Source organism: Schistocerca nitens, chromosome 1 (assembly GCF_023898315.1).
Source record: "Schistocerca nitens isolate TAMUIC-IGC-003100 chromosome 1, iqSchNite1.1, whole genome shotgun sequence".
Taxonomy (NCBI): domain Eukaryota; kingdom Metazoa; phylum Arthropoda; class Insecta; order Orthoptera; family Acrididae; genus Schistocerca; species Schistocerca nitens.
In genome coordinates, this window is record NC_064614.1 from 304,942,602 (window position 1) to 304,965,213 (window position 22,612).

Here is a 22,612-nt window from a genome sequence, read left to right on the forward strand (position 1 = left end):
TTCTGAAGTAGAGCCAGAACTTGAACCAGAACCTCAAGCCAGTGGCCATGAGAAATTGAGGAAGAACCAGACTACTCAGATATCCCACAAGCAAAGATGAAGGCACAAAAACACTGCTTGTGAACACTCTTGAACACCTTCAGACACAAGTATTTTAGAAATAGAAAATCATATCCCTTTGCCGCTATAAAAATGGGATTTCAATAATCTATGTTTGGGAGTTTTGTGAATTCAAAAGTTTAGGTGTTTTTGAGCCCATTAATAGCTTTAAAATCAAAATTTGGCCTAAAAGATGGAACAGAACAGAATAAATATTTCAGTATTTTGAAGGAAAAAAAAATGAATGTTGTGCAGTGTATGCTAATTTTTCTCAACTTGGGAACCAATTTATTTGGTTTTAAATTTTTATGCACTATAGTTCATTGGAGGTCTGAGTGGTTAACCACTTAATGCATAATGTCAATTTAAAAAAGTATATACCATTTGACAAAGGACATTTTAGGGGTAATACACATGCATAATTTGTTTCTTAAATATGTGAAACCAAACAATGGTAATAAACTGAAACTTTAAAAGGCTTATCTCTAAACACTTGTTTAAAAGGATTTATTGGTGGCCAACTCCTTCTACTCCATTGATGAATTTCTTAGTAAAACCAACTGATTTGTATATAAGTACAACATAACTTCTGCACAATTTCAGTGCAGTAATGTGTTCATTGAAAATTTGTGTGTGTGTGTGTTAGTATAATCTAACTTCTGCACCATTTCAGTGCAGTAATGTGTTCATTGTAAATAAGTATTACAGTAGTTGTATTACCTTATAAATAAATAAAAAACTTTTTTTATTTTAAATTCAGTGCATTAGTATTTGTAAAATTACTCTTAGTGTTCATTAAAAAATGACGATCATTCCACTTGGGACCTGTGGAATGGTACATTAGCTTATTTGTTTTAATTGTAAATATTTGTCATGTATTGTTGTTTTTCTGACATGTTCCACATCCTGGAGGACCTCCTCACTACGGATCAATTGGAATGAAAGTAAATCTAATCTAAAATCTAATCCATGAAGAATATTCAGTTTGTCATAACTCACTCAAATTTAGAGAGAGAGATTTCTTTGTTTTTTTTCCCAAATTGTTCAGAATTTTATGCAGAATGTAAAAATTACAAACACTCAAAGTCCAAAATTTTCAACAATAACTCACTTATTACTTTCAGTTCCACAAATGTAAAAAGAAATGTCCTGACTAATGGACTCGTCATAGACCAGCCCAAACCGCTAAGAACAGAAACTTGATATTTGGAGAGGGTGTTGATCTTATTCTATAGGCATCATTTAAGAAGAGATGTTTTGAAATTCCACCTCTAAGGGGATGAAAAAGGGTGTGAAAAGTTTTATGAAAATATGTTGCTATTAAGGCAATTCTGAAGCTAGAACTACATAAACTGGTGTTTGGTTTCTCGGACAGAAACATAGAAATATGTGTTTCAGCATGGGGGTGAAATAGAGAGTGAAAGTTTCTTTTTTATTTTTTAATCATTATTAAAGAACTACTACAACTTTTTAAAGATACATTTATGAAAATTGGTATTTGACTTCTTGGTTAAAAATTTAAAAAAAAATGTTTTGTTTCAGCATATCTGGAAATTCAACTCCGAAGTAGGCAAAATAGGAGATGAAAGTTTTTATGGAAATATTTCATTACGAAAGTATTATTGAAATTAAATCTCCAAAATTTTGTATTTGGATTGTTGGTTAGGAATTTAAAAATACATATTTCAGTGCTTTTTGGAAATTCAACACCTAAGAGTGTGAAATAGGGCACAGAATCTTTTATGAAAATATTTCATTATGTCAAAACGTTTTTGAAGCTAAATCTATGAAAGCTGGCATTTGACTTCATGGTTATAAATAAAGAAATATGAGTGAAAGTTTCTATGGAAACGTCACCACACGAACTCAAAATGCATGATTAACAAAGATCTCCAACTCCCACTACCAGAACTGCTTATGAACAGAAGGTCATTCAGAAAAGACCCTGCTCCTATGGCTATAATTAACATGAAAAGTTTAGATGTTGCAGCTGGTGAGAGAGGGCGAGGGGGGAGAGAGAGAGAGAGAGGGAGAGAGAGAGAGAGAGAGAGAGAGAGAGAGAGAGAGAGAGGGAGGGAGGGAGGGAGACAGAGAGAGAGTGAGAGTGAGAGAGAGAGAGAGAGAGAGAGAGAGAGAGAGAGAGAAAGAGAATATGTGCATACCTTACAGTCTACGTGAGTGAACCAGCAGGCAGTGGGTTAGTCACTTAATAAACACAATGCCTCTGGTCCAGATTGTATACCAGTCAGTTTAAGTTCCTTTCAGAATATGCACATACAGTAGTTGCATGCATAGCAATCATATACAACCATTCAATCATCAAAAGATCTGTATCTAAAGAATGGAAAGTTGCATGAATTGCACCAGTATCCAAGAAGGGAAATAAGAGTAATCCACTGAATTACAGACCCATATCACCAATGTCAATTTGCAGTAGGATTTTGAAACATATACTGTCTTCAACACTGTGAATTATCTCGAAGAAAATGGTTCATTGACAAATAGCCAACACGGATTCAGAAAAAATCATTCTTGTGAAACACAACTATCCCTTTATTTTCATGAAGTAATGATTACTTTTGTCAGGGGATCTCAAATTGTTTCTGTATTTTTAGATTCCAGAAGGCTTTTACCACCATTCCTCACAAGTGAGTTCTCATCAAATTGTGTGAAGTATCATCTGAGCTGTGCAAATGGATTTGTCATACCATGTCAAAAAGGTCATGGTTCATAGCAATTGACCAAAAGTCATCAAGTAAAACAGAAGTAACATCTGGTGTTCCCTGAGAAAGTGTTATAGGTGTTCTGCTGTTCCCAATCTTCATAAATGATTTAGGAGACAATTTGAGCAAATGTATTAGATTGTTTGCAGATGATTCTGTCATTTACCATCTTGTAAAGTCATCAGATGATCAAAATCAATTGCAAAATGATTTAGACAAGATACCTATATGGTGCAAAAAGTGGCAATTGATTCTACAAGTGAAAAGTGTGGTCATCCGCATGGGTGCTAACAGCAGTCTGTTAAATTTCAGTTACACAATAAATCACACAAATCTAAATCCTATGACATCAACTACATACTTAGGGATTACAATTATGAACAACTTAAATAGTAATCATCGCATAGGTAATGTTGTGAGGAAAGTGAACCAACCACTGCGATTTATTGGCAGAACACTTAGCAAATGCAAAATATTGACGAAAAAGACTGCCTACACTATGTTTGTCCATCCTCTACTGAAGTACAGCTGCCCATTATGGGTTCCTCATTAGATAGGATTGATGGAGCATATAAAAAAAGTTCAAAGAAATGTAGCGTGTTCTATATTTTCGTGAAGTAGAGGAGAGAGTGCCATGGATATTATACATGAATTGAGGTGGAAGTCATCAAAACAGAGGTGTTTTACATTGCAGCGGGGTCTTCTCATGAAATTTCAATCTCCAGCCATCTGTTGACGGTGTGCAGATACATAGGGAGAAATGATCATCACAATAGAATAAGAGAAATCAGAGCTTGCACAGAAAGATTCGAGTGTTTGTTTTCCCAGTGTGCTGTTCAAGAGTGGAACGGTAGACAAATAGCTTGTAGGCAGTTCAATGAAACCTCTTCCATGCACTTAATTGTGAATTGCTGAGTAATCATATAGATGTAGATGTTTGTTCCCTCTCAGTGAGTTTTATGCTCACATCAGTAAGAATAACGATAACTATACAAAAATTGATGGCTTTTATTGCATTACACCTCCAGTGGTCATCAGATGTAAGGTGTGCATTACCAATATTTGGAGCTCTCCTGTACTTTTCTTAAGTGCTGTTGTGTGAGCTGTGGGAGGTGCATAAACTAGCTCAAAAAAGAAGAAGGAGAAAGACATAAGCTGTTGTAACCTATCCTTAACTTATGAGATGCAAACTGATCTGAATATGCTTAAATTTACTTTTCATGCAATACTTCAGAAGGAAATTGCTTCTCTGATGACCATTTCGTTTTCCTAGTGCAGACCATCCAACATGAAATGGAAAATGAGGATGTCAAAAAGTGACAACAGACATAAGAGGCTTAGACTCAAGATCCAAGGAATAGAAAAGCAACTGGAATCACTCAACAGAGGAAAGTCCACTGGACCTGACGGGATACCAATTCGATTCTACACAGAGTACGCGAAAGAACTTGCCCCCCTTCTAACAGCCGTGTACCGCAAGTCTCTAGAGGAACGGAGGGTTCCAAATGATTGGAAAAGAGCACAGGTAGTCCCAGTCTTCAAGAAGGGTCGTCGAGCAGATGCGCAAAACTATAGACCTATATCTCTGACGTCGATCTGTTGTAGAATTTTAGAACATGTTTTTTGCTCGAGTATCATGTCGTTTTTGGAAACCCAGAATCTGCTATGTAGGAATCAACATGGATTCCGGAAACAGCGATCGTGTGAGACCCAACTCGCGTTATTTGTTCATGAGACCCAGAAAATATTAGATACAGGCTCCCAGGTAGATGCTATTTTTCTTGACTTCCGGAAGGCGTTCGATACAGTTCCGCACTGTCGCCTGATAAACAAAGTAAGAGCCTACGGAATATCAGACCAGCTGTGTGGCTGGATTGAAGAGTTTTTAGCAAACAGAACACAGCATCTTGTTCTCAATGGAGAGACGTCTACAGACATTAAAGTAACCTCTGGCGTGCCACAGGGGAGTGTTATGGGACCATTGCTTTTCACAGTATATATAAATGACCTAGTAGATAGAGTCGGAAGTTCCATGCGGCTTTTTGCGGATGATGCTGTAGTATACAGAGAAGTTGCAGCATTAGAAAATTGTAGCGAAATGCAGGAAGATCTGCAGCGGATAGGCACTTGGTGCAGGGAGTGGCAACTGTCCCTTAACATAGACAAATGTAATGTATTGCGAATACATAGAAAGAAGGATCCTTTATTGTATGATTATATGATAGCGGAACAAACACTGGTAGCAGTTACTTCTGTAAAATATCTGGGAGTATGCGTGCGGAACGATTTGAAGTGGAATGATCATATAAAATTAATTGTTGGTAAGGCTGGTACCAGGTTGAGATTCATTGGGAGAGTGCTTAGAAAATGTAGTCCATCAACAAAGGAGGTGGCGTACAAAACACTCGTTCGACCTATACTTGAGTATTGCTCATCAGTGTGGGATCCGTACCACATCGGGTTGACGGAGGAGATAGAGAAGATCCAAAGAAGAGCGGCGCGTTTCATCACAGGGTTATTTGGTAACCGTGATAGCGTTACGGAGATGTTTAATAAACTCAAGTGGCAGACTCTGCAAGAGAGGCGCTCTGCATCGCGGTGTAGCTTGCTCGCCAGGTTTCGAGAGGGTGCGTTTCTGGATGAGGTATCGAATATATTGCTTCCCCCTACTTATACCTCCCGAGGGGATCACGAATGTAAAATTAGAGAGATTAGAGCGCGCACGGAGGCTTTCAGACAGTCGTTCTTCCCGCGAACCATACGCGACTGGAACAGGAAAGGGAGGTAATGACAGTTGCACGTAAAGTGCCCTCCATCACACACCGTTGGGTGGCTTGCGGAGTATAAATGTAGATGTAGATGTAGATCAGAAAATTGAGTATAGAAAGTAAGTTGGCATGCTTGTAGAATACAAAGTATGACTGCTCTTTGCAAATTAACAAGTGAATCACTTAGCATGATGCATGAAAATCTGCTGAAAGGATCTCCAGTGCAACTCTTGAATCGCCTTAGAAAGAACTCCTAAAGGCCTCCAAATCAGAGTCCCTCAGCAAGAACTCTGAATGATCTCTGAATGAACCAGCATGGTTTCTGAATGACAGAATCCTTTGAATATGAATATGTACTCTCCACTGAGAGTACATATTCTCTTGAATGACAGCGAGGCTGCCCTTGCTCATCTTCCCACCCCCCCCCCCACCCCTCCCCCACCCCCACCCCCACCCTGTGCTTCATGGCACTGAATTTCCCATTGTATCATCCTGTAGCTGATGAGCTCAATTTGCAGTGTAATCCAGTAATGACTGATGCTGGATAACTCCTCCTGCCAGTCTTCGTATAGGGTACCAAACTTTCCGATCTTGCTTCGGAAGGTCCCTGCCTGGCGACTAGTGTGGAACACAGGAACTCTGGTGGCATTCTCTCACTATCTCCCATTACAGCACCTGCCACTATTTATTACTATTCCTAAGCTGTCTAGGAGGCTGTAGCTTAACAAACAAGTCCATACATTCATGACAGGAAGGCTTTTAAGCCCCCTCCTCAAATGTCTTAGGTACTCAAAACTCAGTGGCCTCCCTTAACAGTTAGTCTTTAAACATGACACAGCTCTCAGAGTGAAGGTATACACTTCAGTTAATTCATACCTGTCCATCTTCTGTGGCTTTTGTGAAGGTTTCACAATATCCAAGCACAGCTTAATTTGAATCCCTCTGTCCAGAGTAATTGTCTGTGATGTATTAGAGGTGTTTCCTTGTAAACTTTGTGTTTTAATTTTCTCAACAGAGAAAATCTGGAGGTGTTTAATCTAGTAAGCATGTGGGCAATTTTTTTCCTTAAAAATGATCCAGTTACCTCTAAATGTTCTATTAAGAATGTTTATAATTATTTGTGCAAAATTTGCAGGACATCAATCTTGTTAGTACCACAGGGACTGTGTTAATCCCAGTGGAATTTCTTCCAACAGCTGCAGCAGCTTATCTGTTGGGAATTGTTGAGAATTATGGCTATTTAGAGTACATCAGTAAAAGAAGGACCAATTACATGACTCTTGAAAAAGACATACGACATGTGGCAGACCGAGGTCATTGTTCATCCAGTTCTCTCATCCATTGCGGGAGTTACTTTGATCAGCTGGGCGTACTGGGAAGACTGATTTTCCATCTCGCATGGAAATGCTGCATCACTTTGCAGTTCTCTAGATACCACTCGTAGAACAGTAACCACTTTTGAAAGTTACTACCATAAGGCTATTGACAGAAAAAAATGTGGAAAAGATGAAATGCATATGCATTATTGACAAAACACTGCTTTTGGCTGTTCTCACTCACACAGTCAAGCTACCTCAGAATGATGTGTGGACTGTCTGCTACTGCTTCTAAAATGTCAGCTGCATTTCTTTCATCATTTGCTGTTCTTTCCATTGGCATATTTTGTTCTTTACACTTAGAGTGTCTTAATTTTTTTTTAATGTTTCCAAAGACAAATCATGAGGTTATGGCACAGTCAGGATACCTTTCAGCATAAAAATACTGTGTTACTATAACAACTTCATCAAAACAAACACTGTATCCACTTCTTCAACTGTTGTGAACATTGTGAAAGCCTTAATAGCATAACTAACAAGTTTTTTGATAGATACAACACCAGATCACAGAGTGATGGGTGTTAAATGCACAGGTAAACACATGAACTACATCTGAGTTATATATTTGCTTACATTTAGTGCACTAGGGCAGATGTCTATAGGACCTTTCCTCTTGAGAGTAGAAAAGTGGTTTACAGTGCTGTTATCTTGTCACCATTTTATCAAGTTCAACACATATTCTGTCACTGACCTTGTATTTGAAGATTCTTTCCATTGCCACAAAAAAGGTATATAGTTCCATTTATAATAAAATAAAATAAACCAAAGTCAGTGTCATAATTCAGCAGCTATAAATGCTAAAAATTAGTTGCATATGTCAGAAAAAGCAGCACACTGTCCACTATAACTTAATGAAAACCAAACCTCAATATATTAACTTATCCTGGATATATTCTGAGCACATTTTGTCTTAGCTACCTCACCTTGCATCATATACACTCTAAAACAGAAAAAGGAAAAAAAAGCACCACAAAGGAATTATCCAAACTGGATGGAAATCAGCCGATTTAATGTGCATCTACAGACAAAAAAATTATTGCAATGTCAGAAAAACTGGATGATTTATTCAAGAAAAAGGGCTTCACAAATTGTGTAAGTTAATAACGCATTGGTCCACCTCTAGCTCTTATGCAAGCAGTTATTTATGCAAGCAGTTATTCTGCTTGGCATTGATTGATAGACTTGCTGAATATCCTCCTGAGGGATATGATGCAAAATTCTGTCCAATTGCCACATTAGATCATCAATGAGCTCGTTGGAGGGCCCTGCCCATTATGCTCAAAATCTTCTCAGCTGTGGAGAGATCCAACAATCTTACTGGCTGAGGTAGGATTTGACAAGCATGAGGACAAGCAGTAGAAACTCTTGCTATGTCAAGTGGTCATTATCTTGCTGAAATGTAAGCCCAGTAGAAACTCTTGCTATGTCAAGTGGTCATTATCTTGCTGAAATGTAAGCCCAGGATGGCTTGCCATGAATGGCAACAAAATGGAGTGTAGAGTATCATCAATGCACTGCTGTGCTGTAAGGATGTGCAGGGTGTCATAATGGTGAAGGTGAGCAGCAGGTGGTTAAATGGGCAGAGAAGGGGGAGGGGGTGGATCATGGTTGGATGGTTGTATGAACTGGAAGAGGCAGGGTTCAATGTTGGAAATAGGTTGGCTTTGGTTTGAGGGACTGGCAGCAAAGCAATATTTCCACACACAGGTATCAGGAGAAGGAGAGTAGGTCTTTGACAAGTCTAACATGGTTGAATTTGAGCACTGGGTTAAAGATGAGGCGTTTGGAAAGGCCTGAAATGTCTGTGAAGCTGAGGGTTTTGGTGGAAAGGTTAACAACAGTGCTACAGGAATGTTTCAACTCAGGGTTTGATGGCGTGTTGGTAGGGAGTTTTGGGAGATGTGGCAAGTTGAAAAGATCCACTAGGCAGGGTTTAAATGCTATGGACGAGGACGAGGAGGAACACTATGGGTGGGGTAGGGGTTGGAAAGTGGTGCTCCAAGGTGGCAGTAGTATGTCAGCAGGTTGGATAACTTATGTAGGTGGTATCCAGAGTGCTCCTCCAGGTGAAACTGAATCCCTTGCTCTGCAGCACCTTTTCCCTCTCCTCTCATTTTTCACTCCATTTTCTCCACCTCCCTGCTTCACAATCTCCTGACACTGTACCTGTTGGCATTATAGTCCCTGCAGATTCTGCCAGACAGCGCTTCTCTCTTCTCCCACCTCTACATTGCTAACCCTTCCCCTTCCTTGACCTCTCCAGATTGCTGCTTCCGTCCCACGTGATAGTTGCATTCTGGCTCAAGTTGCTGGAGTTGATGGTCATGTGTTCGTAAGGTGTGCTTGCTTCTGTGAATGAATTGTATGTATTTCTCTTTTTCTGATGAAGGTGAGGATGAAAGCTTAAGTGTGAGTGTCTTTTGATAGTGGTTGTCTGCAACTTAGCATGTTATCTTTATGCTAAGTAGCAGTCTATCTTTTCGTGCATTGACAAAAATTGTTTTACACAGAAATAGAAGGTTATAATGCAAATCACCAAAAAATATGCAAATCTTGTCAAAAATCAGTATTCCGATCGACTGATATGCTTGACAAGTGGTTGTTACTTGACATTCAAGTTCCAAGTGATTTTTTTTCTCTTTTAAGGAAGCACTTAGAAGACCATACTTTCATAATGGTTAATTCATGTTGTTTTGTGATATCTATATCACAATGCGCCTATAGAATCGTAATGAATGTTCATTTAAGGAAAAATTTTAGTAGTTACATTTAATATAAGTGTGAAGGAAATCTCCAATTTGTGTAAACTTAAAAAATAAACTGCTGCAAACTAGCAAACTTATTTTTAATACAGTGTTAACCAATGTTGTGTTCACAATTTCAGATTTTCTTGATCAGAAAGATTTGCTTCTGTTTTGTGCATAGGAAAACAAAGAATTACTTACAGAACTCAACATGCTCCGTAAGAAGCTTAAAGAAACACAAGAGCATTGTGCAGAAATGGAGGCAATCATTGGTGTTAATAAACGATGTATGTCCCCAGAGAAAGCTCGTGCATGTCTAGAAAAGGCCATCAGAAACAATGAGGCTATTGAATATGAGTATCAGCAAAAACTGAATGTAAGTTGTAGTGCTTTATATCAATTGCCTGATGATAAGTAGGATATAAAATATGTGTGAACCAAGCAGCCCATTATTTTTAATACTATTGTTTTTAATCCATTACATTCTAATGTTTACATAATTGTAGAAGTGACTTTTTTACTCACATATTTCATTTTTGTTACTAACTTTATATTGGCATGGCCATGGGCTTGCATGTTTTGGTGGCTGTGTTGGTGTGTGTGTGAATGTGTGTAATGCTACTAGAGAAAGCTGGTGTGTTTCTGTGCACCACACATCAATCAGTTATAGGTGAGTGGTTGCCTTTCCTTTATTTTACATATTGTTCCATCCAAAAATTTCCATTGCTGTTGAACTTTATATTAAATGTACTAACATCATTTCTCATTCATTAAATTTTAACAGTATCAGGTAACTGAAATTAGTGCAGTTCACTCTTGTTTGTAAGTTGGACTATAGAAAGAGATTCACAGAATTATAGAGCAATATTCCCAACATCTTTTTATTCTATTATGCTTGAATATGATCTTGAGCAAAAAATAGTGTCTTGAAAATGTAGATGCTACCTCACAAATGATGGATCTGTTGTGTGTCTCCATATTTCTACATTTATGAGAAGCATGTGACTGTATAATATATGGTTTATGGGTAAAAAAGATCCACCCTTATGTAGTAGTTTCCCTTGATATGTGTTCAATTCACAGAATTGTTGATGGACAACACTCACTGTATTATTATGGGAAATATTCATACGTATGATATCTGTAAACCAAGTCCAAGTAAAAATTCTATACTACTACAGAATTGTTTGTTTTAAGACTGACATAGCTTCTTTGAAAGCTCCTATTTTCCTCTTTCAAAGAGACATTTTACTTTCTCTGAAAATTTGAGAGTTCGAAAGCTACTCTTTCCAAATTTTTGTGTTCTAAAATGTTCCAATCTTAAAATTTAATTCTTTCCAAAATCCAATATTTCAGTATAGTAGTCCCAATTTCTTTCCCAAAAATGTGTATTTTGACTAAAATAACATGTTACTTTATTAATTTTATTCATTTATTTAGTTAGTTTTGGTCCTGTGACATTTTGTACAGATGTAGGATAAGTCAATAAAAAATATAGAGGAGACAAAGATTGCATATATATAATAATGATAATAGAATTCATCACAATTGACTGCTTTGGACAAGTTTCACAATAAACGCAAAGGCCTATGTTAATACAATATCATACATGCAGTCATTGTGATTTATCACACTCTTGATCACAATACTACGTTTGGTAATTTTGCATTATAAGATTCCAGTTTAATTGGTGAGGAATTATTCCAATTAGAAAATTGTACTTTCTAGAAAGTTCTTAGCAGACCTTGTGAATTTCCATACACATTAAAGCTTCCATTTCGGAAAGCTGTAACTATTATTCTGGCATTTTCTAATTATATAGCTTTTGGTTAAACAAGTTTACTGCACTACATGTAGTGTAGGCAAATTAGACTTTTGGTGGCCAATAAAAGTACATAAGCAGGAAATAATTTAAATCAGTTTTAGGCATCCCAAACAAATTTGCGATGGTTTCTGGTTTGTGCTAAACTTTTGAAGGCTGAAATACCATGAATTTTTTAAAATTTCTTTTCCAGTTTTTCGCTTATAATGTGGAAACATACATATCAAGAACACCAAAATGAAAGAGCATAAAATTTTGTGTAGAATGACCTACTTAAAAGTTAAAATCAGTTCAACTGTCTAGTCACAGTCAGTCATCGAAATGTGCAGTTTTTAACAACTCAGCAGAAAAATGAGTTATGCTCATGTTTTTTAATATTTTCATTTGTTCCCAGAATGAGATTTTCACTCTGCAGCAGAGTGTGCGCTGATATGAAACTTCCTGGCAGATTAAAACTGTGTGCCCGACCGAGACTCGAACTCGGGACCTTTGCCTTTTGCGGGCAAGTGCTCTACCAACTGAGCTACCGAAGCACGACTCACGCCTGTACTCTCAGCTTTACTTCTGCCAGTACCTCATCTCCTACCTTCCAAACTTTACAGAGGCTCTCCTGCGAACCTTGCAGAACTAGCACTCCTGAAAGAAAGGATATTGCGAAGACATGGCCTAGCCACAGCCTGGGGGATGTTCCCAGAATGAGATTTTCACTCTGCAGCGGAGTGTGCGCTGATATGAAACTTCCTGGCAGATTAAAACTGTGTGCCCGACCGAGACTCGAACTCGGGACCTTTGCCTTTCGCAGGCAAGTGCTCTACCAACTGAGCTACCGAAGCACGACTCACGCCCGGTACTCACAGCTTTACTTCTGCCAGTACCTCGTCTCCTACCTTCCAAACTTTACAGAAGCTCTCCTGCGAACCTTGCATAACTAGCACTCCTGAAAGAAAGGATATTGCGAAGACATGGCATAGCCACAGCCTGGGGGATGTTTCCAGAATGAGATTTTCACTCTGCAGCGGTGTGTGCGCTGATATGAAACTTCCTGGCAGATTAAAACTGTGTGCCCGACCGAGACTCGAACTCAGGACCTTTGCCTTTCGCGGGCAAGTGCTCTACCAACTGAGCTACCGAAGCACGACTCACGCCCGGTACTCACAGCTTTACTTCTGCCAGTACCTTGTCTCCTACCTTCCAAACTTTACAGAAGCTCTCCTGCGAACCTTGCAGAACTAGCACTCCTGAAAGAAAGGATATTGCGAAGACATGGCATAGCCACAGCCTGGGGGATGTTTCCAGAATGAGATTTTCACTCTGTAGTGGTGTGTGTGCTGATATGAAACTTCCTGGCAGATTAAAACTGTGTGTTCGACCGAGACGGGGAAGACCATTGGTTTATAACTTGGTGAGTCCATTTCCTAGTCATCAAAGTCTTACATAAATACATTAGCTGCCAGAGGAGAGAGGGGGCTTCCCACAGCAGCTCCATTAATCTGCCCATAAAAATCACCATGAAACTGAAAATGAGATGACAGGAGTACATGCTCAAATAAGGCCATGATGTTTTCATCAAAATGTTGGGTAATAATAAAGAATCCTTTAAAACTACATGGGTATATAATGATACCAACATATCTTAGCCTGAAGCTGCTAAGTCACTGAAGGAATCCATAGAATTATGAATGTGGTGACTACATTTGCCTACTGACGGCTTCAATAATGGAGGTAAATATTTGGTAGAAAGATAAAATGGTGACCAGTAGTGCTCATTGTTGGCTGTGTACACAAATCCTCTAGTCACTTATCTTTATCCATCTTCTGAACTTTAGGAAGCCCATAAAATCTTGGTGGTACCACATCTTGCACTTTTAAACCTCTTATAACTTAGTTTGGTAGTGATGAAGTGTTCATTATAGTAGCAGTCCATACTGTCACATTGTTGGTAGGTTCTGTGTTAATCTTCCTGTATGCATCAGAACTTAGTAGACCATGTATCTTTTCCTTATAAGCTTCTGATGTAATATGATGATAGTTACCTTTATCAACATGCAGGATGACTGTATCAGTATTCCCATGTAACTTCCGCGTCACCAATGTCTCTTCCTTAGAAATATTACTTCTTTGTGAACAATGTTTTGTATTTGCTCGGCAGATTACACATCTCATTTCTTCAACTGAATCCTGTGATAGTGATGGACAGCTTCTTCAGTCACACTGATGAAAGATGATATCATCAAGGTCACTCTGAGGGTGGTCGGACGATATGTGGTTGAAATATCAGTTGAGAAAGTAGCATTTGCATGGCTGCTGGCCTAAATTTGATGGATGATGAGTGATTAATTTTTTTCAAACATTGTCTGTGTTTACATTCACACACAATTTTTTTTTTCATGTTTTTCTGCATTTCGGGGAAGATGGTCCCAGGAAACGTCATCGCCAATTATTTGTCAGTTTGTGCCATGGGATGTAAATCAATTCCTACTCGATGATGTCGATTTCATTAATGATTTGTGTTGAATAGAGGAATATGTCCTCTTCTTTTAGGGTGTTAAGGTGTGAAAGCACCTTGCAAGCACTGCATGAAGCCAAGCACTTTATAGATGCTTTTCTGCAGGAACAAGCTGCTTTAAATCCCATCTTGCACTTGCAACACATTGTGTTGAGCAGTTCCTGGGGTGCTGGTTGCAATGAGAATCAGACCATTTTTTGTGGTCTTCCATCCCCATTTTAGTGGATCCATCTGATTGTTCCTCACAATCTGAACATGCAAGTAGACCCTGAGCGAGTTGCTGGCAAGTGGTAGCTTCACTGTGAACCAAACTGAAGTTATTATTTTTCAATAAACCTCTCTGGAACAGTTGCAGATGAATTTCATTCAAAGGTCTGTAGCTGTCACCCGTGCAGATACACACAGTGATTTTCACTCCTGCTTCAGCGACCTTATCAGGAGTAGCATTGGGAGAAGTCTGAGGCAACATGTCGGAGGTTCATGTTCTTTTGAAACATTGTTTATAAATTTGATTTTACTCTGTGGAAAAAATGTAGAAGTGGTGTCACAGCTGCAGAATGCACGAAGAAATGATATGTGTTTTCTGGCTTCTTTGGAGGTTGTAGAACTGTTGGGGTTGTAAATGAATGGGGTTGTAAATGAATGTGCCTTGGTTGTCTTTGCCAGGTTTCATAAGGAAGATATTTGTGACAGGTTCTTTGTGCTCATTAGTCTCGGCTATGTGGCTGGTAAACAGGACCAACAAATCAATATCTTCTCTGATAATAAAGACATTGGCTCCCTGTCTCGTCTTATCAATGGCTGTGCCAACAATTGTGGGGTCTGTGTCCTCAATGGCCTGGTTGACCTATTTCCCTTCACCATATAATTTTGTTGTCATCATTAGGATAAGATGTTTATTATTAAGTCTGTTTAGTAAGAAATATTCTTTTGACATAGGTGGTGACATTGCCTCATCAAATTAAATGGAAGTGGATGATATAAATATGCTCTTCAGGCATGTTTAGCAGATTTTATGCTTTTTTTCAGCTCCCTCCTCAGCGTATCCATCAAACATTATGCTGCAGTTTGACTCAAAGTTCATGCACTCCATTTGCAGATGGAGGAAAGCGCTTCATCAGTACGGAACCCAACAGGGTGGAAAGGGAACCCACTGTCTAGGACACAGTCTGTTTTGCTTGTGATTTTAACAATGACTGGATTGAGCAGTTTAAAGAGACATGATTTTTTTGTCTTGTGTATTAATCCATTGTCATCAAGAAGAGTTAAAGGATATGGAGCTAACTCAAAGCTTAAGTTGTTGTGGTGACTTGATGTGGAAAGGTAATCGATGGAAAATTATATCAGGACTGACAGAGACTGGTTTGCCAATAATCTTGACTCTACGCATCATGGTTCTTTCTAAGGAACTGCACTTCCTTAAAGTTTTTCCCTTGAATATTTTCCAAGCTTTTTTCACTTTTGTTAGATACTCCTTGTATGATTACCATAAACACAAATGATTAACACATAACACTACAAATTACCTACTTGAATAATTAAATTAGTAAATAGAGCTTACTGCCAAGGTGGGTAGCCACCTAATTCTCCTAATTCTCCTTAATCTGAATATGTGGACAAATGTGGCTGATCTGGGTTTCAAAAGTAATTTGACTTAAATTCTTAGCAGGAATTTAGCAGTACAAATACTTTCACATTTTTATTTGTATCTTTGCAAAGGAGTGAGTGTGTTTTAAAATTTAGGAGCTCTTTAAAATAGAATTTAACTCTCTACAATTTTCACACATGACCCTTTCCATTTGAAGTAGCCTTTTTTCAGTTACAGGTGTTCGAATATGAGTATAAATCCCTTTTCTGCCAAGCTTGTAACGATTGCCAATCATTGTTAATCGATTATGGCTGAATGGTTGAACCAATTTTAACTCTTAAGTGGATCATTCTATGCAAAATGTTGTGCTCTTCCATTTTGTTGTTTTGGAAATTTTCTTTAGCATATATTGTTAGCGAGTTAAAAGTGAAAAAATGAAAAAAGTCCAGAAAGTTCGTTGGTTTTCCGCCCTCAAAAGTTTAGCGAAAGCCAGAAACCATTGCAAACTCATTTAACTCTTATTTGGGATTTTAAACGTCAAGTAAAATTATTTTCAGCTTGTGCATATTTATGTGCATACTGGACACCCTTAAAAACAATAAGGCTCCAGGTGGGAATGACATCAATGCGGATTTGTTCTGGTATAAGGAAAAGTGTCGATAGTGGGTCTGAGACAGCTTATGGCAAAAGTATGGTCAGTTAAGGGATCCACACAGAATACAAAAAGGCAATTGTATGCCCAATTTTTAAAAAGGGCAATGTCATGAAAGTGGATAATTACCAAAGGATCTCGCTGCTGGGGGTGTGATTAAAGTTTACGCCAATCTAAAACACTTACCATATCTTCACATTGAGACAAAGAATGGATATGTTTAATGATTTTGCTAAAGACCAACACCTTATATTCATTGACTTCTGGCAGGCATACAGCAGTATTAATTGGCCAATGCCGAGACAGATAATGCAGGAGTTCAGCATACCAATGAAGGGCATTACGCTAATTGCAGACCATTAAAATGGATCAAGATACCAAGTACCATATTTTATGGACCATACGCTGCAATTTTTTCTTCAAAAAATTGCCTCAAAAATTCATCTGCAACTTATAGTCAAAATTAATAAAAAAACTTTCAGTGTTTGATTTAAAATTCCCTCCAGTCACAAAAATGGCCATATATTTGTAGCCACAGGAAATCCATCTCTGGCTGGCAACACTAGAATCAACTGGCAGCTGCAATGCACCAATGCGACAAACATGATTGGGGGCAATTTACGAGCTTGCTAACACTGTCTTCCTCACATCCCGTCATCACAAACCCAGAACACTGTCTAGCCTATGATGTTTCTTTGGAGCCTACAGTGCCAGTGAACTTGAACTGAAAGTGATTTATGTTATTGGTAACAGTACAATATTTTTGATAATAGTTAATTGTGTAATGGAAAAAAAAGGTATTCATATGATCCAGGCTACGAATTGAAAGTAATAGCATATGCAGAAGAACATGGAAACAGAACAGCTGAGTGGCATTTCACTTCTCCACCAACAGAAAAAACCATTCATGACTGGCGGGCTAGTAAAGAAGAACTGGAAAAAATGAGGATGACTAAATGTGCAAATAAAGGACTGGATGGAAAATGGCCAAAACTAGGAGACAACTTATTGAAATGGATTCAAGGACACTATCAAAATGGCATTGAATTAACACAAAACTGATTCAAATGCATGCTCATAAGCTAATGGTAATGTGGAATTTATCAGACTTTAAGGGAACAGTTGGTTGGTGCTGCAGGTTTACGAAGTGTCCTGGACTTAGCACGCAAACCAAAACCAAAACAAAATGACACAAGAGTATGAAGAGAAAATATTATCTTCCCATTGCCTTATTATTCATCACTGAAAGAAAACCAGTGTGGAACTAAGCCAAATTGGTTGGTGCTGCAGGTTTACAAAGTGTTCTGGACTTAGCATGCAAACCAAAACCAAAACCAAAACCAAATGACACAAGAGTATGAAGAGAAAATATTATCTTCCCATTGCTTTATTATTCAACACTGAAAGAAAACCAGTGTGGAACTAAGCCAAATAGCGAATATGGACAAAACTCCCCTAACACTTAATTTGTCGAGTAACAGAACTGTTTGCCATGAAAGTTGCTAAAACCGTAGCTATAAAAACAAGTAGAATTGAAAAAACACACTACACTGTTGTCCTTTCATGTTGTGCTGACAGTACTAAACTTCATACAATGATAATTTTCAAGTGTAAAACAATGCCAAAATCTTCTAGAATACCACCAGGCATTGTCGTTCACATACATGACAAGTGTTGGATAGATGAGGCTGGTAAGAAATTATGGATTAACAGACTGTGGAAGAAAAGGAAAGGTGCTTTATTGAAGAAGAGTTCTCTTCTTGTGCTACATCAGTAGGCATTTGAAAAATTCTGTGAAAGAGACATTGAGAGAAGGAAATACAGAGCTTGCTTTTATTCCAGGAGGACGTACGTCAAAACTGCAACCTCTTGATGTCTCACTCAATAAATAAACCATTTAAAGTGTATATGAGAGAGCAAAGGAACAAATGGATGATGGATGAAACCCGACATGAATTCACATCAAAGGGAGCATGAAAATGACCTACAATCACACAAGTGTGTAAGTGGATAAAACAGTCATGGCCTAGAGTGAGAGAAGACATTCTTGTTAAGTCTTTCAAGAATTGTGGTGTAAGTAATGCTCTCGATGGCAGTGAAGACCATCTTTTATATGAATAGGACAACAATGACAGTGAAGAGGATGAAGAAGAAGGAAGTTCAGATGGTAATCTTCAAGGATTTTAAAGGTCAATTTGGTTTTATAAATGAAGTTTTTTTTAGACTGGCTCTGATATATAATAATAATGTTATTTTTTTGGAGAATTGCTTAAAAATTAAGGCGCATCTTATAGTTCGTAGTGTCTTATAGTCCATAAAATATGGTATGCTTTGCAAATCAGTTGTTGACACTCTTCACAGTTAAGAATGGGTTGAGACAGTGCAATCCTCTGTTTCCAGTTCTGTTCAACACTGCATTGGACAAGGTGAGAAGTGCAGTTGGCCATAATAGGGTGATGGAGAGGGTTGTAAGTGTGATGATCCTTGCATTTGCAGATGATGTGGTAATTGTGGGCAAAACTGTGAATTAGGTGAGAGGAGATAACATGTCGATTTATGCTAGTAGTATGCAAACTAGGATTACTGATCAATGCTGAGGAAAGAAAGTATTTGGTAGTCTCTTGTCAACAAAATTATATGGGCACCACCATTATAGATGGTCACAATTTTGAGAGCTGAAACATTCAAGATCCTATGGTCAGTATTGTTGAATAAAAGTGAGATAGAGAAAGACAGTTGACGAAGAATAATAAATGCAAAATGGGTGTACTACAGCTTAAATCACCTATACATGTCACACATTCTATCAGAGGAAAGCAAGATACAGGTGTACATATCTGTAGTGCAACCAGTTATATTGTATGGTTGTGAGACATGGGCAAGTACACAGACAATGGAGGAGTGCATCAGTGCTTCGCAGCCTGAATTTGTTGATCATTTTATTATGTTTTATGTACTTGTGTATTTTTATCTTAAGCAATGAGCCTAAATGGCCTGATGATGTTCAGTAAGTGGTGGTGGTGGTGGTGGTGGTGGTGGTGGTGATGTGCATATTTATTGGCCAGTGTAGCTTTTGTTTTTGGGCTAATTTTCCTTGCCTAATATTGAATACTAGCTGACAGACACAGCATTGCCTGGGTATTCCTTTTGCCAATTTTCTATTCAAAATAATAACAAAAAAATAAATGTACACTGGATGCAGCTGCTTTGAATGTCTGCATCATGGTTTTGTAAATATCCCTATGGCAATGTCTCTTCATAGCTCTATAGATGGCTATTGTTTTCGCCTAAGCTGTTTGAGCTTCATAGTGGAAAGCTGTCAAAAGTGCAGCCAGGATTCAGGAATTTCCTTTAATTTGATTCGACTGTAAGAGTATCTTAGTAGTAAAGAATAAATGTATTGAAACTTCATGCTAGATGTGTCATTTTTTCATGCATCTCAGTGTTTATTATGTCATATCTCTTGAACTATGTGTAGTACCACAATATAATTTTGTAGGTGCATTTAGCAGCATATTTGGAGACTGTATGCAAAATTTAATGCTAACAGAGTTAGCAGCAGAGAAGTAGTAAATTTAAATGTCAGGCATGATGCAGCAGTTTTTCATGCATCCCATTGCTTATGACATGTATACAACCTTCTTTTATGATTCTTGAACCAAGTGTTAGCTATGATTAAGTTATGCTCTGTGCAAAATTCTACAAGGTGGCTTCCTCTTTCATTTCTTCCCCCCAATCCATATTCACCTACTATGTTTCCTTCTCTCCCTTTTCCTACTGACGAATTCCAGTCACCCATGACTATTAAATTTTCGTCTCCCTTCACTACCTGAATAATTTCTTTTATCTCGTCATACATTTAATCAATTTCTTCATCATCTGCAGAGCTAGTTGGCATATAAACTTGTACTACTGTAGTAGGCATGGGCTTTGTGTCTATCTTGGCCACAATAATGCGTTCACTATGCTGTTTGTAGTAGCTAACCCACACTCCTATTTTTTTATTCATTATTAAACCTACTCCTGCATTACCCCTAATTGATTTTGTGTTTATAACCCTGTAGTCACCTGACCAGAAGTCTTGTTCCTCCTGCCACCGAACTTCACTAATTCCCACTATATCTTACTTTAACCTATCCATTTCCCTTTTCAAATTTTCTAACCTACCTGCCCGATTAAGGGACCTTACATTCCACGCTCCGATCCGTAGAACGCCAGTTTTCTTTCTCCTGATAACGACATCCTCTTGAGTAGTCCCCGCCCGGAGATCCGAATGGGGGACTATTTTACCTCCGAAATATTTTACCCAAGAGGACGCCATCATCATTTAATCATACAGTAAAGCTGCATGCCCTCGGGAAAAATTACGGCCGTAGTTTCCCCTTGCTTTCAGCCGTTCGCAGTACCAGCACAGCAAGGCCGTTTTGGTTATTGTTACAAGGCCAGATCAGTCAATCATCCGGACTGTTGCCCTTGCAGCTACTGAAAAGGCTGCTGCCCCTCTTCAGGAACCACACGTTTGTCTGGTCTCTCAACAGATACCCCTCCATTGTGGTTGTACCTACGGTACGGCTATCTGTATCGCTCAGGCACGCAAGCCTCCCCACCAACGGCAAGGTCCATGGTTCATGGGGGGGGAGTTACAGATTGTATCTGACAAATCACTATGCCCCTTTGAAATAGTTTCACATTTATTCTCCATCTCATTAATTTTACCCATAAATTCGGTGTGTAGATTAGTCATATCCATGGAAAGTTTTATTTGTAATTCACTAAATTTGGAATTTAACTGTTCTTTCCACTCTTATTTTTAAGTTATCGAATTTCTCATTTAATTGTCTATTATCATTTTTAAGTGACTCAAACTCGTCAAATTTTTCATTGAGTAAACCCATTTGAGTGTCGAATTTTTCAGTTTGGGAATCAAATTTAGTATCAAACTTATCATTTAAACGTTGCATACTCGCCATGAATTTAATAATAATATCATCTTTAACCTCCGTAACATTTGATGTAAGATTCACACTTTCCTGTGTAACTTTAGTATTTATAGACTCCTGTATATTACTATTTCTACTTGTACTTGGGTCTGCTTCTACTGTCACCTCCACATCAGTGATATTACTATCACTCAAATTATCTAATTGCTGTCTTACACATATTGCATTTGGGACTCTTTCACCACGATTTTCTTCACTCAAATTGTGCGATTGCTGGTCCATAAGTGGATCTCTAGTTCCCTCCTCATGAGTATTATATCCACTTTCACTCCCCTCACCTGTCACTTCCAAACTCTGGGTTGCATTATCTCGCGCTCTCCTTGCTCGGGTATATATTTTTCTTGATATTTTTATACACAGTTAATATATCAATATCAACTCAAAATATACTTTCACCAAGCGTAGAACTGTTCTTTTATACTATTTCTATCCTACTCATACCTGTGAGTATCTCACGTTAGCTGTGAGTACTTATCCTTTCCAATGGGTCGAAGTTCGTGCCTTGGGCCTGAAGTTGTTAGTATATCCTTTTCAAACCCCAAGTTGTAGCGCCAAATATACTGATGCCTCTTCTTTGGTCTTCTTCTTCTTCTTCTTCTTCTTGTTTATCCCGGCTTCTTGAGATCTCTTGTGAAGAGACATGATACATTAAGTTTTATAGTGGTGTAGGACAATCAATGAAGTTACACAACAGTTAATAATTTAACTTTTTAAACTGCTGGTTTATTGGATTTATGGAAAGAATAACACTCTCATGCAGTCAGCAAACTTTGTCTAACTTTTGTGTGTGTAATGGGCCTTGCTACGTCGCAATTGTTCTAATGAATTAATTAAGCTGCTTTACAGTGTTGCTAGGCAATGTAATCAACAAGGTGATATGTGTCTCAGTTAAAACTGGACCCTGATATTTTGAATAAACTTACGGTTGTGGGTTTTTTTTTGGTCAAAATCAGCACTTGTCTCAAAATTAATTTCCAACTTCATGGATTAAGTCCAAATGCATTTTCAACTATTGTATTTGATTTACTGGCTAGCTCAATCATGCACTGGTGTGTAACGTATTTGAAATCGAGCGCTGGTTTCAGTTTTCCGTAATGGAGTAAACGACTCTTTTGTAATAACGTGATATATCTATCTCATGCAAAGTTTAAATGAAACTGGATTTACTCTCCATTCGGGTCAAGATCACAAAAAAGTTCACCACATAGGTCAGCGAACTGTACATGCACACTTTTAGCACTCTAAGTGATAACTCATCTCAGAGTGAAAGCCGCACATAAATTCACAATTTTTTTATGCATACAAAATTCAAAATACCCTTATATTAAACAAAT

General features: G+C 38.1%; 1 protein-coding gene and 1 non-coding gene across 2 annotated transcripts in view; one reads left to right on the forward strand and one right to left on the reverse strand.

Moving 5' to 3' along the window:
• Window positions 1-22,612, forward strand: part of LOC126244272 (cilia- and flagella-associated protein 57-like) — a 296,500-nt gene that overhangs the window by 257,759 nt on the left and 16,129 nt on the right. Inside the window, exons 18-19 of the mRNA XM_049948227.1 lie at window positions 9,892-10,086; window positions 18,121-18,467. Coding sequence (XP_049804184.1) covers window positions 9,892-10,086; window positions 18,121-18,255 — 330 coding nt within the window. The 3' untranslated portion in view covers window positions 18,256-18,467. The remainder of the gene's footprint in view (window positions 1-9,891; window positions 10,087-18,120; window positions 18,468-22,612) is intronic.
• On the reverse strand, window positions 11,992-12,066 carry Trnal-caa (transfer RNA leucine (anticodon CAA)). The gene has a single exon. It is a non-coding gene; the product is annotated as a tRNA-Leu (tRNA).